The sequence below is a fragment of the Polypterus senegalus genome, chromosome 2, assembly GCF_016835505.1.
Source record: "Polypterus senegalus isolate Bchr_013 chromosome 2, ASM1683550v1, whole genome shotgun sequence".
Lineage (NCBI taxonomy): Eukaryota > Metazoa > Chordata > Cladistia > Polypteriformes > Polypteridae > Polypterus > Polypterus senegalus.
Window position 1 is genome coordinate 8033887 of NC_053155.1, and position 19857 is coordinate 8053743.

General features: G+C 39.3%; 2 protein-coding genes across 6 annotated transcripts in view; both read right to left on the reverse strand.

The window, feature by feature from the left end:
• LOC120521933 (E3 ubiquitin/ISG15 ligase TRIM25-like) overlaps positions 1 to 12335 on the reverse strand; it is a 49024-nt gene extending 36689 nt beyond the window's left edge. For all 3 annotated transcript variants that reach the window (XM_039743201.1, XM_039743206.1, XM_039743212.1), the window contains exons 1-3: positions 11706 to 12335; positions 4962 to 5057; positions 285 to 518 (exon numbers count right to left, since the gene is read on the reverse strand). In XM_039743201.1, the coding sequence (XP_039599135.1) occupies positions 285 to 518; positions 4962 to 5057; positions 11706 to 12293 (918 nt within the window). In that variant the 5' untranslated portion in view covers positions 12294 to 12335. The remainder of the gene's footprint in view (positions 1 to 284; positions 519 to 4961; positions 5058 to 11705) is intronic.
• LOC120521855 (NACHT, LRR and PYD domains-containing protein 12-like) overlaps positions 1 to 19857 on the reverse strand; it is a 1152437-nt gene that overhangs the window by 246011 nt on the left and 886569 nt on the right. The gene's annotated exons all lie outside the window — the stretch shown is intronic.

The window sequence follows — 19857 nt, forward strand, 5'->3', positions numbered from 1 at the left end:
ATTAGCTGTCATCCTTTAAACTAAAGTTGGTTAAATGTAAATACCATAAAATGTAGTTCTCCACACAGATACATAGAACAAGTTACGCTGTGATGCTAATGGAAGCAGAAACTCAGAGAATTTTGTATATTTTGACAATATTAGTGTAAAATTAAAAGACAGTCTGTGTTGGGCTGAATGGCCTGTTCATTTCACATTTTTAAAACTTCTTGGATCTTTTGAGTTTTCTATCTAAATGTTCTCAGGTCCCACACACCCCAGTCTGATCAGATTGTTGCTCTCACCTGCAGAAAGTGGATGTGGTCCTTGGTTTCTGACAGCTTGTGAAGCTCAGCCTCTCTCCTCTTTAGTTCCACAATCTCTTTCTCCAGTCCCTTCATAATTCCTTCAGCCTTCTCCAGTTCCCTCTTCTCTTGTTCTCTGATCCTCTCAGTCAATTTACTGTGGGTTTCCATAATGCAGTTAATAAGATCATTGAAGCTTTTGTCATTTTCTTCTACTTCTCTTGCAAAAGAGATCTAATTGAATGGAGAAAGACATTTAATTTAGTCATCCAATACAAATTACCAGTCACACAACACTTTTGTTGCTATTTAGATATTGAGAAGAATAGTGTGGATTGAGATGGTTGGTGGTCAGAAGACCAGGAGACCAGAATGAAAGAAGGGCAATGGGACATAGAAAATAGACTCCCCATAACAATAGGTAGCACCATATCTCTGGCAGTACTCTCACCCACAAAACTTCATGCTGTCTGAACAGGAAGCCATTTTGGATTCCTTAGGGGCCTTTAACTGAGGATCTTCAATCCTGTTTTTTCTTTTCTAAAACTCAGTGTCTTTAGACTTCTCATTATTACTGATAACTCCACCTTTGCTAATATGGCTTTTATCAATATGGATCTCCAAGTATTAGTAAGGTTGGCACCAGACTACAGAGTTGGGCATCTTGTAGGTCAGGACTGACCAGGATCAGAATTGAGAGATGGCAGACATGGAGACACTGACACAAAAAGGGTGGTTAGTTCCAAAAACAGTAGTGTGTTTTATTTATAGATGCACAAAAAAAAAACAAAGAAATCAATGACCCAATCAAAATAGTGAAAAATATTTACAGCAAATTACCAGTCCCAAAAATGAAAAATAATCAAAGACAAAAAATTGTATATTCACAAAAACAGTATTCTTCCTAAATAAAGAAAATGTGCTCTGGGAGAGACTACACAAAACACAATCACACTAACCCACAAAAATTTTTTACAAAAAAAAAGGAAAAAAACTGTATATACAAGAAAAGCAAAAAGTGCACCATAAACCCAATATCTATATAAATTAGGGCTGTCAAAGTTAACGCGTTAACACACTCGAACTTTAACGCCATTAAAAAAAATTGTGCCATTAACGCAGCTTTTTTTTGACCCTACGAAATTCCCATAGTTCAAGCTGAGCCTGCTAACTGAATGTGTGCCACTCTAGCCTTCAAGTTATTTCTTGTAGAAGTCACTCCATATTCCTAATTGTTGAACGATGGCAAAAGGTCCATTAAATGGGAAGTTCAGTTTCAAAACTTGCCCGACGGCTCACTTGATAAGACTAAGGTTGTGTGTAGTTACTGTCAAACCGAGTTTAGTTATCACCAGAGTACAATTAGCCTACAATATCACATGCAAGCCAAGCATTCATTTTACACTAATAGCATTAACCCAGGTAATATGCGACAGACCATGCTTGACAGTGTTTGGCAGAAATCAATGGACTTGTCAACCTCCAGCAAATTAACGGTAGCAATTGCTAAATGGATAACCACAGCATGCAGGCCGATTTATATTGTGAGCTGGAGGGCTGATCGCACCCTCAGAGGATACAGACGTCCCTGGGAAAACCCCTGAAACAGCTGACAGTCTACCTTCACATTGCTCCTTACCCTCCTTACCTTACTTGCACTATAACACGTGATAAACCTCTCGCGCGGTACTCCGCTTACTTAAAAGCCTTTTACAGCGCCTGTCAGCTTTGGAATTGATTGTTTTGCTTTCTCTCTCTCTCTCAGACATTTCCTGCTCCTGACACGTACTCCTTTGAAGAAGAAGATACATTTGCATACCTTTAATTGAGAGACGGAACTGTCATCTCTGTCAAGGAGCACGTTTAAAATCTTTAAAAGAGACAAATGTTTATTTGAACTGTTTGAATAAAGTTTTTCCTGTCTCTTCAACCACCTCTGTTTCTGTGAAAATCTGTGACTCAAGCGTGACAATATAGTATAGGATGAAGGTCTGTGCGACATAATTCGGATCGCGTCCAACGACCCAACTTATGAATTACCCTCGACAGCCACAGTCGTAACTAGTATACATGAGCTGTATGATTCAGAGAGGGCAAAACTAGCTAAGGAATTGGGAGATCACAGAGACGGTTGCCCTTACTGGTTACTATTGGACATCACTTGGAAATCATAGCTACCTCATAGTTATAACCCATTATATTGATTAACAGCGGAATCTGCATTCACATGCTTTGACGGTCATTAAAACATCAGAGAGACATGCAGAAACATGTAGCAAAGCAGTGGAACGTTGAGAATAAAGTAAGCACACTCAGTACAGATACTGTAGTGCACGAAATTTCATTTCAGCGGTGAGACGGCTGCCTTTCGAACTCTTGCCATGTATCGTGCACAGCATTCAACGTTCTCTCACAGTGTCTCTGCAGAATAGTGCATTTAATGGCGTACTTTCCATTTGCCGAAAGATGGTGGGGCAGTTTTAACACCAGTCCATCCAACAGTAGTAGCACAGATTTTAAGTTGGATTGCGAGGGGGGCTTGCCATCCTCTACTCGTTATGTTATGATATTACATTACAGTACATCCACAAAGAATGTTTTTTAATTGTAAATTTGATTAAAAAAAACTGTTGCACTCTGCAGACCTAATAAAGTCCAGTTATAGTTAAGTATGACTACCTCAAGTCTATCTTACAGCTGTTTTGGTATTGTTTTTTATGTATGAGTGAAAACAAAAGCATACAAGGCCCTCACAGTTTAATTGATATTGAATTGATTTTGGCAGATACTTTACTGAACTCCTTGGAGGAGAGAAGTTTGTTTCATGTTCAGTGGTGCTGCCCGCTAATGCCATCTGTCTCGGGTGATGGAGAGTTCAGAGTATGACACAGCCTATATAATAAAGTTCAAGCAAACCTTCACCATCATCTGTTTTACAATATAAGTCCAATTGTTTGTTTCCTATGTTCAGCATTGCACAGCCCTAGAGTATGAATGAATAAATGAATGAATGAATGAATAAAGAATGAATAAAGCCTCCTCACAGTTGAAGTTTTGTCCTTTTTTCCTCTTGTTCCAGTTACCTGAATACGTGAAGTACATTCATATGCCATTATATTGTGTCCATTCTTCTTAATTTGGTTTAATTGCGCTTAAAAATCTTTGTGGTAAAATTTCAACGTTAAGAAAATAATTAATTTGAGAGTAATCACAATTAATTACACAAAGTCATGCGATTAATCGCAATTAAACTTTTTGATTGCTTGACAGCACTAATATAAAAACCTCCTCCAAAACAATACAATAACTAAGAGATATCTACACTTATAGACAAAAGGAAATATAGACAAGTAAGGCAGAAGCCACTATTTGGTGTACTGAAAGAAATCGCTATACAAACCACACTCTTCACCCGACTGAGTCTGAAGATGACCCCTATACTGTAGGTAGGAAGTACCTTTTATATCGGGGAACAAATCTTACAGCCAATCCTACGTCACACTGCTCTTTCACCAATTGTGGTGGGTGCCGGTAGTGTTTTGCATAAGTGCTATGCTGAGCCACTGCAGGGCATGTATTAAATAGGCTGGCGGCCTTGCAAGCGAGTTTCAGTGCACCTACGTTGAGTAACCCTCGGACAAGCTGATGTCCTCTCCAAAAGAATGTTACTTTCCTTGTAACTTTCTCGAGACTTTATTTAGGGGTTCTCTTTCACAAACTAAGGCATGCGTGCCTAACAAACTAAACTAAATGCTCTGCACTTTTTACTTTATCCATGGCAGGTGGCCTTTTTGACGGGCACATATAGCATCCATCAGGCCTTAAGTATGACATATAAAGATTACCACAGGCTCACCAAGGTGTCATTTAAAAAGTGTGTACCCAAAAATTGCATGGGAACCAACTTGTACCAGTTGGGTAGTTAAAGGAGAGTCACAGTGGTATGTAAGCGTAAGGTAAGAGATGCACACGGTCCAGGATCCTGTATTCATCCATATTAAGGAGCATCCAGAGCCAGAGAGTGACTCTGATAACTCTGAGACAGTAGGTAGAGACAAGGAGCCCTAAAAGGGTCGCCTCCAAACCAGTACCTAGAAAGAGGGAAGAAATGATAGTTGGGGACTCAGTGCAAAGACTGAGCGGAAAGCTATAGTATCTGTTGGAAAATCCAGAAAGGGACACAAAGAAAATGCTAACTACACATGGATAAGAATTGAAGAAAACTGAACATTGCCCAACCTTACTGTGCTTTGACAAAAAATATTAAAACTTAAATAAAATAGGACAGCAGTGCATATTATATAAAGTCTGCTCTGAGTCAATTAGTGAGACACCTTAAGCTACTGAGTCCAACAAAGTTGCGAAACCCAAAATGAACAGACTATTAAAGAATATTGTGCTGATTGATCCAATTCAGAACATCAGTGCCAACCCACAGTACAAGTGATTGCTAGTGAGAATAAAGATGGACAATTCAGAGGACATTTGGGTTGAGTCGTCTGACTCTCTAATAATTAAAGCATGAAATACTGTTGACAATGAAATGCCATCAAGGACACAATAAACAAATCTCTTCAGTTCCCTTTCCCTGTCCCATTATCAGTGAACTTCTGCTTGCTCTTCTAGTTTTAATTTATTTCTCATCTCTTTAATGTGAATTGTCTTAATTCCACTCACCCTCATCTGCTCCATCGCCCTTCTTGTCTCCTCCAGTGTCTTCTCTCTCTCCTCAAGTCTCCTTGTGATGTCACTCAGTGTCGCCTCCAACTGTTTCTGTTTGGACACACAAGAGGACACGTGTGGTCTTATCAGAATTCACTTACACTTGAGTGCTTGTTCATCATCTTAGTACTCATATTTTCCTAACACATTTCTTTTACATTTCATAAGTCAACTTCCTTTTTCTCACACTTGTCATCATATTGACACAGTATGTGACGCTGAGATTTGATTCCCCAAAGAACAAAAAGATCAAAATAAAGTTTAAATTATACAGTTATGTTAAAGATGGAGTTTGGGCTGGAGGAGTGCTATAAATAAAGAAGACTGTTTGAAGCACACTGGTACACAAGTCAGTTCTTCATATTTCGAAGACATCACAGCACTGAGTAGGGAGATGAAATCTACTTCTTTTCTTCAGCCCGGAAGTATTTCGTTCCTTCCGTCCCCATAATTAGGAAGTACTTCCGGGCTATAATAAAAACACTCATGCCTCCCTACAGCATCCCCTGGCGGTCCCCACGGTATCCATCAGGGCTGTGCAGCTGAACTCCATTGACCAGGATGCCCTGCGGGAATTCAGGCCACCTCCATGTTGCAGGGAGTACTCCATCTGGCAGCGTGGGGGTGTTGGCCAGGATAAACTGCCAGCCATATATCACAACTGTTTTATGGCAAAGAAGACGACCGCATTCAGCCTTCATGTTTAGCGATGAATGGAGTAATGGCTGTGAAAACGCTGACAAATAACAGGCAATGGAGATGATCAATAAAGATAAAGATAAGCAGGACCTTTAAGACCAACCAAGAGCTACAGCCAAGGATGCCAATCGGTCAACAGAATACAAATTCGTCATGAAGGGAACACCAAGGGATCAGAGAACATGAAACAGATGAGGAGGTGATCTCAGATCAGGAGAAGGCCATTTCTGAATGGTGTCGTAGAAACAGTTGCAGTAAGAAATTGTGCAAACTCAGTTACCTGGTGATGAGTTTAAGACATTTACAAGCAGAGGAAAACACAAATCAAAATGAAAGCTCATTACATTACTGAAAACACTGGAATGTACTGTAGTGGTGGTGATAACATGTTCACTATGAGTAACATAACTGACTGACAGCATTGATTAGAAGTTCATTGGTATGATTTGCATTAGAGGACTGGATGAATTCAGCCAAGTGTCCTTTAAAGAAGCAGTGAGCATCCCTAGAGGGCATAGGAGGATACCCCAGTCCAGAGAATAAGAGACGGTAAGATACATAAACCAGATGCCAAAATGAGTAAAGTAGTGATAGTGCTGGACGTAATCATTAGAAGGATTGATAAATAATAATAAGTTTTGTATGACGTGTTGTCCTCCTTGGGCATGTGGCTTGGCTCCAGTCTAGAGATGTAGCTGATTTAGTTGTCATTGTTCATGTTAGAATAAGTGGCAAAGGTAAGGGCAGGCTGGCAGTTGTGCAAAAACAAAAGAGTGAGGAGCTAAGATGAGGGGTAGAACAGACAAGGTGGTCTTATCAAAAGTGCTGCATGTGCCATATGCTAGTCCAGGTAAGACTGAGGAGATCAGAAACCTTAATGTGTGGCTCAGATTTGTGTTGGCACAAAAAATACTGAATAAGTAAGAATCAAAAGAGGAATCTACAAGAAGACAACGGTAAATAAATAGTGATGTCTATTAAAAAAACAAGAATAGAAAGAATGAACAGTAATGATATACAGCCAAAACTAAAGTATCAATAGTAAATATTAATTAAAAATATGTTGACCAAAAGTCCAAATGCCAAATAAAAATATTAAGAAAAAGATATTTTTAATAATTAAGAAAACTAGAAGAGGAGATAAATGGAAAGTGGAAAGTAATATGTATCAGAATTAACAAACAGTATGTGGCAGACAGAAATCAGCAGATAAACACTGAAACTACTAAAAAAGGGGACATCAAGCATACTGTAAGTAAACAAGTAACTTAATGAAATATTATAATTATATAATCTTTTAGGAGAGAAATGATAAAAATATATAGTTACACAAAAAAGCCAAAATAAGAAATGAGAGAAATGAATTGGTCATAGAACAGAAAAAAACCAAAAGGATCAGATCTAAATAGACTGACGTGTTTGTTTTTTTTATAACGCACACACAATGGTGACAGAACAGGCTTATACTTCACCACATTTCCAGGTAGACGTCTTCTTCAGGGCAAGTAAAGCATTCAAAGATTTGACAGCCTGAGTCACAAACTGCTCGAAAGTCTTTCTTAATGACTCCCTTTATGAAGGTCTTTCCCATCATTCCTTGCTTGTACTTCTGCTCCTGATCTGAATTTCATAGATGCTGTTTGGTTTGCTCCAGCCATCATATCACCTTTTTTATTCTACAGAAGCGGGCTTTCATTTTATACAGGTCTTTATACTTATTTAGCTTCTATTATTTTTGCCATTTGTGATTTTTGCAGGGTGCATTTCATGGTGGTCAGGGCCCTTGTGTTGTGTTTGGATCATGAAATCAAATCTGACTAGTTATATTTGGATTATACATACAGTACAATACGTAGTGAAAAGTGTAGCTGATAACTCCTCCAACTCTGAGAGGAATATAAAGGACAATAACAATAATGCATAACTTTATAAAAATCAATAAAAATCATTATGTTAAAAGGATTCAGTAAAATGTATCATAATAGAATTCTAAATTTATGGTAAATAATAAATAACTTAATAACTTAAATAACCCAATGTAAGGTCATGTCTGTTTTCCTATAACCTTTAACTTTCTTATGTATTTTGTTTTCTTTACTTCATATTTTCAGATATTAAACACTGTCACACACGTGCAAGTTGGAGGCAGTCAAAAAGCCTAAAGGTGAGTGAAATCTCGCGAGACAAGGAACTGTCACGTGGTGCTTACCTAAATCTCTTTTTACCCACAGAAAACTGGAAGAAAAATAAACATATTCATTTCCGGCTTCAAAATGGCCGCGATGATGTCACTTCCGGTCACACTCAGATGACGTCACTTCCGGTTCCACGATCCATTACTTCGGTCTGCTCCTGATGACGATGCTTCCATGTTCCCGCCTCCAATCATCACTTCCTGCCAACCATTACCTTTCCCATGATACCTTCTGCTATATAAACGCCATTTTGTTACCATTTATTCATTCTTTCTGTACTTTAAAGTCATTTTGAATCGCTTTATTTTTTCAATTGTCTGGGAGACAATATATGGGGACAAACCCCAAACCTTTTTCTATTTGTGGAAGCTTTATTCTTATCACAACACATAACTGTTGCCTGGACCACTGTAAGTAATTAGGTAAAATATTTTGTTTCAAAGTCAATTTTATTTCTATATAAAACTCAATTTCTGCTATTTTCTGACTGATTTCAACTGCAAAAATTTCCTTTGAAATGAATGGCATACGGGGATTAACCCAAAATGAAATTGGAAATTCACTAAAAACAGCAGACATTAACACACATGAGGTAGTAAACACAAAGGAATTGGATTACATGGAGGAGCACATACTGTAAATAAGATGTGATTGAAATAAATGAAACCTGGCTATGACCGAGAGATGTGGAGGAATTAAATAACAATGGATACATGTGACTAAGAAAAAAATCAAATAGGTGTGTGGAGACATCCATTGACATAAAGCAGGACTTCAGTAACAGACCCCTTCAAATCAGAGATGAGCGACATCTTAGTGAGGGTACAGGAATAGAGGCCTGGTGTCAGAAGTGTGTTAATATGTAAGCATTTAGTAATGTGAGAAAGCAAGTTTGCAGGGGATATTATACTAAAGGCAGCTTTATGCAGTAAAATATGGACATAAAAATACAAAAGTAAAACAGAGGAGAAGGAGTTCATCAGTGTACTGTAATTACTATTTGTTTATTAGCAGGAAATATTAAAACACCAAAGGGAGAAGCAGCCTGTCTAGAGTCTTAATAATCAGGGCTGACTTCAGGGGTCAAGGTGGTCCTTCTACTAGGATCAAGAGATCAGGACTGAGTGGTACACCATCAACAAAAGTTTTCAGTTTAAGAGGGGCAGACGTGGAAAAGTCTGAAAGTGAAAGTGGGCTAAACTTCTGAAAATGGCGACAGTTGGGGGGCAGTTGGGCACGTTTAAAAGGAGATTACATACAAGGCAGGGAGAGGTGGGGTAGCTGGCTTGCTGAAGGCCCCCGTGCAGCACCCTGAGGTGGGCCCCTCCTGTCTAGCAGAATTGTGTGTAATTTATTCACAACTGGATCCTAGGGGTCTGCTGGGCAGTGACGTCCACGACCGCGTCACTATCAGATCACTCACTGGTGACAAACAAACCAGCTCTCCTAATGAATTTTGTAATAACTTTTTAAATTGTTTTATTACTGGTGCTGTGTTTTAACAAAAATAAAATAATGAAATGTGGGAGGTATGGGTAGTAGTACTAGTACTAGTACAATATATTTAAAATGTGGACCCACTTACTTTTCCAAGACAACTTTGTGAAGGGAGATGATTAAAATGTAACAAAAGCTGCAAAGTAGAAACTGTTCTGTACTATAAAATGAAGCAATTTCAATTTGTAAGAAATTAAAATAACAACGGCTGACAGGATACTACGACACAATCAACCTGTTTTACACAAGTTCTGAGAAAATGGACATCATAAAGTAGTGATGCTCACAAATCCTCACAGTAGTGACACTAATACATAGTTACAGTAGCTATACTAAGGAAACAATACAACAGATTACAGATCTGTTAAACTGTTAAAGCTTACAAAAATGGCACTTACTGACAAGTTACAAATCATATTACTTACAATATCACTAGTACCTTAAAATACTCGCTTGCATGCCTTCTGTTGCGCAAATGTTTCAACAATGTTTGACACGTCAAGTTGTCTGGCACATTCGAGTACGGCCAAGCCTCTAAGTCTGTCTTGTGACACGGTATCTCTGAGGTAATTTTTGATGAGTTTTAACTTGGAGAACGATGGTCCACACACAGCAATGGTCACTGGTATAGCCAGCAGTAACATGTAAGCCGTGCAAACGTCACTGAAAGTAGTGGATATTTGTCTTTAGGACATCTCAGGAATTGATTTATGTAAAAGAATCAAAATCCAATAGACAACATAAATAAACCAAAAATTAAAAACAGATCCTGTGCTTTAATGTTTCTTAGTCATATGATTTATATTAAATTAAGGAATATAACAATAGTCCACTTCATTGATGTTTAAAATGAATTTTGGTAAATGTTTGCTTCTAAATAAAGCTGTTTTGATTATCGACATTATATACTGAATACACAGCCACCTGCGGTGGGCTTGCGCCCTGCCCGGGGTTTGTTTCCTGCCTTGTGCCCTGTGTTGGCTGGGATTGGCTCCAGCAGACCCCTGTGACCCTGTAGTTAGGATATAGCGAGTTGGATAATGGATGGATGGACACACAGCCACACCTGTGCCTACTTACTGAGACCTGGCTTAGCCAACCTCACCAAATACTTTTATTTTCCTTCATAAATCTGGTAATGTTGGTCAAGGAAGTGGACAGTTTTACATGATGAATTGAATACAACTTCTCAAAATGGACGTGAATTCATATCATTTGATGTGTTCATATAAGATATTAAAATAGAATAATTTACAACTGTAGCATTAGTTTACAGGCATATACAGTCAAAGGCATTATGCATGACTTAGTTTAACAGCCTTTTACCTGACCTCACTATATATTATGATTGTGTGGTATTAATAAGTAATTTTAATGTTGACATAGATGGTCAAGCAGACATCTGTAGCATTTTGTTTGCATACCTGCTGGACTTGGTGGGGTCTTGCCAGATTTTTAAAGGTCAGAGTGCATCTCACAATCACACATTAGGTGGAAATATTACTCAGGTTGTTGTCATATAAAATGTCCTTACTGCTCCACTAAATGCCATTATCTCTAAATGATAATTAAGTAAATGATAACTTATTTTATTTAAACAACAGCATATACAGTATACTACAATACTATACTGAAACCTCTGAAATGAATTTATTGTAAGAATCTTAGGCTTAGCTCCAGAATACAGAATAGACTGGTTAACATGTGACTATAACGTGTCTCTTAAAAAGGCCTGAGATCAGCCACATGCAAGCTCAAATTATTTGAAAATGCAAACGCAGGACAAAGGCAAGCAAGCAGCTAAACAAGCCTACACTCCACGTGGTATTGCTACATAGGGTTATAGACTGGGTTATTGAATTATTCTTTGCATGACATTGCATTGTAACTTACTACTCTTACAGCAGCCAACTGTGCCATCATCTTGTTAAGATCACCTCATGAAGAATGAACTATTCAATATTTCTATAAAGAGCCAGCAGGCTGCTCATTCCTGTGTCAGTTATGGTCAGCAGGCTGCAGTTCTGCTCATCCCTGGCTTGGAAAATTAAAAGAAAAGTACTTGGATCATAAAGAATGACAGTGCTAACATGGACTAGAGTGTACATGGATGATATGAGTATCTCATCTCGGGCTGTTTCATGACTTTCATCCGGCCTCACATACATACATTCCAGCTCCATACTATACCATACTTGAAAAATCAGATTTATAAGATTAATGAATAAAATTCCCTGTTAAACTACATTTACAAATCTCTTCACTCCTGTTATTTAGTTGTTTCTATTAAACATTAAACTCCACCTACCTGTTTTCTTTCTCTTTCTGTCTCCAGCTCCACTATGTCATGATCTTTATGTCCAGTCACCATGCACATCAAGCAGATACAGATCTCATCGGTTTTGCAAAATATTTCCAAGCTTTTCAGATGTTTTGCACAGAGTTTCTCCTCGAGATTTCCATCAGGATCAGTCAGCTTGTGGTCCTTCCAGGCAGCTACTTCATAGTGAGGCTGAAGGTGAGTCTGACAGTAAGAGGCCATACAAGTCAGACAAGACTTCACTGCTCTAAATTTATTCCCAGTGCAGAAGTCACACTCCACGTCTCCAGGGCTTGCATAATTCTGAGACTGAGGAAGAGGAGGAGGATTGTTTGCCGTCTTCTTTAATTTCTTGATGACTTCATTCAGCACAGTGCTTCTTCGTAGCTCAGGCCTTGGCATGAAGGTCTCTCTGCACTGAGGACAGCTGCACACTTGGCTTTGATCCCAGCAGTCAGTGAGGCACTTCAGACAGAAACTGTGGCCACAGGGGATGGTGACGGGGTCAGTGAGAATCTCTAGACACACTGAGCAAGTGAACTCGTCCTGTGATACAAACAACTGGGCTTTGGCCATCGTCAGTCAGAGGGGAAACAGGCAAAGAGAATTAGTCAGACAAACAAGGAAGTGACTTGTGAAGAAATGAAAGTGAAAGTTTGTCTGTGCTCAGTGAGGAGGAGGAGGAGGAGGAGGAGGAGGAGATTTAAAGAGAAAGCTGAGAGCTCACAGAGAGAACATCTGAGGAGACACTGAGGGTGAACAGTTAATGTGAGACTGGAGCCCAGAGAGTGAAGATGTTCAGCAACAGAAGAAATGACCTGTCCTGGGGTGTCTGTTAAAGTTTCATTCACTTCATTATTTCTTATTTAATTATTGCAGACTGCAGTTTACATCAGACAGACTCAGAGCTCAGAGCACATTTACAAATTAAAATTAAGCATAAATAGATTTATATTGTGATGGCCATGCAGCCCTGTGCAGACTGAAGCTCTTCCTCATATTATTCACTGAAGCCATGCCGGTACTCATTAGTCAAATTGTCTATCCCATAGTAAATTCTCTGTCTTAATCAGTTAATTGTCTTTTTTGCAAAGCAGTAACTCATTAAATAATTCAGTAAATCCCCCACTTGATTTTTATCTTTCTCTGTAGTTTTTAAAATGGTGCAAATTTTCTTTTTTTTATGGTTGGTACAATATATACCATAAAAAAGATTCAAGAACAAAGGAAGAGAGTCGGGGCACTATTTGGAGATCCACACTTAATGCCAATTTTGAAAAGAAAAGATAGGTATTTGTGATGACATATTAAATGCTAACTTCAGAGAGATGCGCCATTTAAATATGGTGATGATCGGAAGAGGTGCAGCTTGTGACGATCACAGTGCAAGTCCCGTTCTCTTCCACTCTAAAGGAAACAGAAACTGTATTCATTTTGGTGTGTCTGCCCTTCCTTCCCCCAAATAGACCTGAACCATTACCTGTGAGACGCTCCCAAAGCTTGCATATATGTATGTGTGTATGTGTCTGTGTATATAAATATGAAAAATTATACAAAATAATAATTCCTTTCACATTTCACTTTGCATTTAAGAGACTCAAACCAACAGGCTGCTTTGGTGGTTCTCTTTCTGTAATTCTGTTTCCCATAATGCAACAGTTGCAGGACCACCATCAACACTCTCAAGGCTCTTTCTGCTGACTACACTTTCCTATCACAAGCCTGTCCTGATTTGTGTTCTATTGTTCTATGGTGTCAAAGCACAAATTCACATTGTAAAACCTCCACTCTGCTCTGAGGTTCAGGAGGCTGAAGGGGGAATCCAGTGACCCAGGGAGCAAAAAAGGAGAAAGAAACAGATCTAGTTTTTAATTAGCGAAGGAGCTAAGAATACCATAGAGTCCAGTGTTATAGTGTGAGACCAGTTCTTCAGATGTGGATAAATCATGACTGTCCATGAGGGAATCAATACTAGAGGAAAGAAAGTCCAAGTTGATATTCTTAATATTACAGAATAACATGAGACAGGAAAGCTTAGTAATGGAAAGAGTGAGTTTAACATTGAATGAGAGGAGAAAATGATCAGTTATGGGGAGTTCGTCTGCAGTACAATCAAGCGGGGTAACTCCAGAGCAGCAGATCAAATCCAAGATATGTCCTGTGGAATGAGTGGGAACATCAGTATGCTGCTGGAATCTAAAATGCTGAAGGCAGGATGTAAAGTCTTTAGTAATAGGGACATTGATATTATCCATATGTATATTAAGATCCCCCAGCAGTATTATGTTTGGTGAAACAGTAGATAAGTGTGTAAGGATAACAGCAAAGTCCTTCAGAAAGTCATTATTTGATAGAATACTGAATTCTGACTGAATAGGGCCAGTCAGTTAACACACAGTGGATTCAAGGAAGCTAAAGGCTGGAAAAGGCAATGGCAGACTTTCCACTTCTCAAGATACATTAACGCGAGACCTCCATCACAGCCAGAGCCACAGGGTTGACAGATGTAAACAAACCCCGGTGGAGTGGATTTGTTAAGTTGAGAAAGTGTCAGGGGTTGTTGTCATGTCTCGGTTAGACAGAAAAAGTCAAACTTAAGGTCAGTGAGGAGATCCTGGATAAGATGCCCCTTGTTCATAAATGAGCGGATATGCAATAAGCCAAAGTTGACAATGGTGTTATGACATTTGGAAGCGGTGTTAGCTGACCGAGCGGGACACATGATGGATGTATCTCCGATAGGGGAGGAATGCGATGTCCTAGTGAAGGTACAGTGCAGTCAGCGGAGGATCAGATAGGTGGAAATGCAGTCAGAGGAACTCAGAAGCTGAATACTGGAGGAAGCCTGTCGCGGGTTGGTTAGTGAGCAACAGGACAGACCAACCAAACACAAACCACATAAATATACTACCAATCCACATTGCAGGCGAGGACACAGGCAACTCTGACGTTCAGAGAACAGAAGCAGGTAAGCCTAAAAACAGGGTTGGGCTGAAACTACTCCATATACGGCTGCACCGAAGTGTCAACAATATAACCAGTTGAGCTAGAAATCATCAGTCTAGCTATAAATAACTGAGAAATAATTCTTGAAGAATAAGTCTGCCAAATGAGAACAGTTGCTTAGTCCATTAAATCTTAAACTAATCATAAAAAATAGTTAAAAAATGATCGTCGAGCAGCGGTGACCAGTCATACCAGCGTTTGCTCAACTGGAAGTTCAAAGCCTTTCCTATCTATCTATCTATCTATCTATCTATCTATCTATCTATCTATCTATCTATCTATCTATCTATCTATCTATCTATCTGTCTATCACCAGTGCCCTTCAGCTGCCTCCCATTTGTACATGCCGAAAAATCAGCATACGGATGAACAATTAACCCTATAAAATACACTGTTAATCAGCGATTTAGTGAAGTCTTTAAAAAAAGCCTGCAGTGACTGATCAAGAACACATATCGATGGTGAGAACTGAGTAATTATTTTATGACTATCAGGTAGGCTTATTTTAGTAATGGAATTTTGACTGACCGTGTTCACTATATACGATATTAGACATGAATAGAATGCTGTGAAAGCCTCACATTTAGCTCCTGATGATTTAAACATCTATTCTACAGAGTGAGCCTGGGTGCAAAAGACAGTCAATGGATATAAGTAAGATTCTTGGCTATCCCCCATTATTATTTTGGAGAAATAATGAGATGGAGACCATCTTTCAAGTTGAACTGCAATATTATATTTGTTAATTAGAGCCTTTAATATTTCTTAATGGATTGTTCATTTAGCTCCAGCAGACCCCCGTGACCCTGTAGTTAGGATATAGCGGGTTGGATGATGGATGGATGGATTATAAATAGTTAGTAAATGTAATGTGAGAACGAAATACTCAAAAGATGCAAAACTACTTAGGCTGGCATCCTCTTTACAGTTTACTTTTCTTGAGAAAATATTTGCTAAGTTGCCGCCAACCTTTTTTCTCCTCCTTGACCTGACTGAGTAAAATTAAAGTTTGGCGGTGCTGCCTCAATACATACTGCAGTTTAGTCACTACTCAACCACATTACATATAGAATTAAAATGTCATAATGCCCACCATTATGGTCATTCAATAGTAGAGTCTGTGCTGGGTCATCCAATCTGATGGACAATTCTGTTGATTTCACTGTTCCCAGTATCTCAGATGTCTTCCCATGGGGAGTAAAACAGCCTGGCAATAGAGCAGTGGCACCAAGTGATACAATAGGACACCAAAAAGAGAAATAGAATAGAGGAGAGTTAGTAATGGTTTATAATTGTTGTAATGCTTATGCTTTTTTGAAAATGAGTAACAAACATAAATGAAGTATGTACACCTAATCAGCAGCTCTAGTCAGGGTATGCTAAACTGAATTGGTAAGTTTACAGTGTATGGCCAAAGGGGCATCTCTTACAGAAGCAGGGAGTCCTTTCTAGGAGGATTTTGAAATCTGCCCTAAACTTAACTGGGAGCCAGTGTAAGGATTTAAGAACTGGAGTTATGTGTTTGTATTTTCTTGTTCTTGTAATAATTTTTTAGCAGTATTTTAAAGGAATAAAGTTCCTCCTCGAACTGCCACCTTATCGTGGTGGAGGGGTTTGCGTGTCCCAATGATCCTAGGAGCTCTGAGTCCGAGGCTTTATGCCCCTGGTAGGGTCACCCAAGGCAAACTGGTCCTAGGTGAGGGATGAGACAAAAAACAGTTCAATAGACCTTTTATGACGAATAAAAAATTTGGACGGCGTTTTCCTTCGCCCGGACTCGGGTCACCGGGGCCCCCCTCTGGAGCCAGGCCTGGAGGTGGGGCTCGATGGCGAGCACCTGGTGGTAGGGCCTGCACCCATGGGACTCGGCCAGGCACAGCCCGAAGAGGCAACGTGGGTCCCCCTTCTCATGGGCTCACCACCTATGGGAGGAAGGAGAACAGAGCGACATCAGAGGAGTGTGAGAACGATGTCAGAAGAGGGCACTAGCAACATGCAGCCTTTTCCATCTGATTGTCAGAAAAGCATCTCATGAATAACTTTGAATGTTTGATCACAAGCCACCCACTGACATTCATCCTTGACATCTTTACTTTTCGTAAGCTTTTTCTAAAGACTTAAAAAAGCATATCCAGACTTTACTATCAATCTTATTTTCTATTATTCTTTGTTCTATTTGGTATTATTATTCATGTAATAAATACCTGCTGCTTTTAACTTTCTATGCTTTGTCTTAATTTCTAAAGAGTGACTTAAGTAATAAGTTAGATTCCTTTGAGCACCTGGTGCAGCTGAAGGTTTGCCATTACCTCTGTGCTGCGAGGTTTATTCAGGCTGCGAGTGAGAGCTCCACTCAATAGTAGGGAACAGGATGTAAAGTAAGACATTCTTGGTTAATAAATGGCCTATAGTCAAGGAAATGGAGCCTTTGTATTTTTAAATGTTAACTAGCTGTGTGTGTGTGTCATTAATAGGGCACTGTTGTGGTTATGGAATGTGTGTAAGCGTATATCTATGTATGCATGTGATAATCTTGAAGTGCAACAGTAGACCAACCTGGTAACAAACTTGATGAGTACACTTACCCCTAGGTGAAGGGTAAGTAGAGGGAAATACCATGACAATACAATGCCACATGTGAAAATCGTCAGGGCTTGTCTGGTACCACACTGAGACCACACTTTATAAAGGGTCTCGGTTTGGTCATTTTGGTCTGCACCAGAGTGCATCTGGCACGTGAACATCTACTTAAACCAACCGGACTTTGAAGGAAATCGTACCAGTTTCATGCATGTATTTAATCTTTTATATTAATTTTAGAACAGTTTAATGGCCTTCCTGGATAAGAAACCAAAATTTGAATAACTACTGCATATTATGTTAAGGAGGGGTCCTGACAGCAGTCCAATGCACACAAAGTAATAGGAAAGCTAAGTGTTAACAAAAATGCCTTCAATAAAGACATAATACTACAGGAAGACTACAGAAAAATAGAAGTAAAATAATGAAGACTCGCAGTGTGATCTCCACTGACTCTTCAAAGCTGGATGAGCCCTTCACACTTTTACATTCTAATCATTCAGTGTGCCACAATTGGATGTCTACACACAATTAAGGTCATGCCAAAGGATATGATGACATTTCATTTTAAAAATGCAGCGAATGGCAACACAAATGATGAACACAAAATTATATGTGCAGTGCAGTCAGTCCAGCCCAGTTTGTTAAAGTGCCTGTACGGGCCTCTCTGCTGTTTGGTGAACAAACAGTCATGTTGGGTTTTGTGTTACTGATGCATGGATACAAATCTGAAGCACATGGCTGTCTTCGGCATTACAGAAATTTTAATGTCTACCCCACTTTTATGCAACATATTGAAATTGAAAAGGCCATTCATAACAACAACCACATTTTTGCTGTAACACATTTTCATACAAGGGCAGCAGACTGGTGCAGTGGCAGCACTGTTGCCTCGCATTAAGGAGACCAGGGTTTACGTTTTGGGTCCTCCATGTGTAGAGTTTGTATGTTCTCCCTGTGTTTGCATGGGTTTCCTCTGGGTGGTCCAGTATTCCCTCACACTCCAAAGACTTGTAAGTTAGGTGGATCAGTGATCCTAAATTGGCCCTGGTGTGTTTACCCTGCAATGGACTGGTGCCTTGTCCAGGTTTTTTTTTCCTGCCTTGTTCCCTATGCTACCTGGGATAGGCTCCAGCATCCCCAACCCTGTTCAGGACAAAGCAGTTTAGAAAATGACTGACTGATTTTCATACAAAGGATGAGCTGAAAGTGCTTTAGAAGATGGTAAAGAAATAGTTACAAGTAAAGAAAAAACAAATAAGATTAGGAAAGAAGAAGAATAAAAATAAATAATACACATTTACATAAGAAACATATAATTAGTAGAATTGTTTTTTTTTTTTTTTGCTCACAAGATTTTAAAATGATGTCTTTATGTCTTTATAATAATTTTAAAAAGGTGGGTTTAGAGAAGGATTTTATAATTGTGGGGTCTTTAATTACCCAAACATGAACTTGGAGGACAGCTTAAGGGCTCTGGTGATGGTGAGTTACCCACTGAGCCAGGGGTTGACGTTGTGTGCTAATGTCTATTCTCTTACTCGCCCTACAAAATGGAAGACTGACAGCTATTCATCTTTTCATGTCACTCTCGCTGTCCGCCCTCCTGGACGCGGCCCTTCCTGCCTTGAAGCCATATGACCAGCAGTTCGGCCATCTTTGAGTCAGTACTGTTTTGAACTCGCATCTGAAAAGATGTTTTCACAACTTGCTGCATGCTTTTTATTTTGTGCAAATCCTTTCACGTTTTTATGTCTCCTTTTACACTGGGCTAACCTTACAAATAGTGGAGTACAATAGCAGGAGTTGTTAGACGTAATCAGTGACCGTTCATAACTCACCAACACAGGGGGCTGCCTGTCTAGATTTAGTGTTCTGTAATAACCAGGACAGGATGGAAGGAATAAAGGTGATTGGATCAATAGAATTAATTCACCAGAGTGTAAAAGACTTCACAGGGCTTTGGCAGAATGCATATTCTAAAACAAAAACAGGTAAATTTAATTTTAATTTTAATAGGACAAAATTTGAGCATATACAGCAAAGCCTCGTGATCAGCAGTGTTGAATTTCCAGTGTTACCATCCTAAAGTTGATTCCAGTGTCCATCAACATGGTGTGAAGAAGACTGCTGTAGGTGAAGCCTCTCCAGTGGATGACTTGTTTTGGAGTGTTAGAGTCTGAGAGCGTTCATTGGGAGGTATTTCTGGCCCCTGCCTGCTCCTTATCCTGCTGGATGAAAGATGTCATGATAAGAGTAAAGAAGTTTTTATGATGTATGGTGATAAATGAAGCCGTATACTCATTGAATATTGATATAGGTAATGTTTAGAAAAATAACATTATCAATTGAGTGGGGCAGTGTTAGCACTGCTGCCTCACAGAAAGGATGTCATGTTCCTGTTTGGCGTCCTGCAGCGTGGACTTTGCATGTTCTCTCCATGTCTTCCCAGGTGTCCTCCGGGTTCTCCTGTTTCCTCCCACAGTCCAAAGACATGCAGGTTGTGTGAACTGGGAATACTACACTGGCCAGTGTGTGTGGTGTGTGTGTGTTC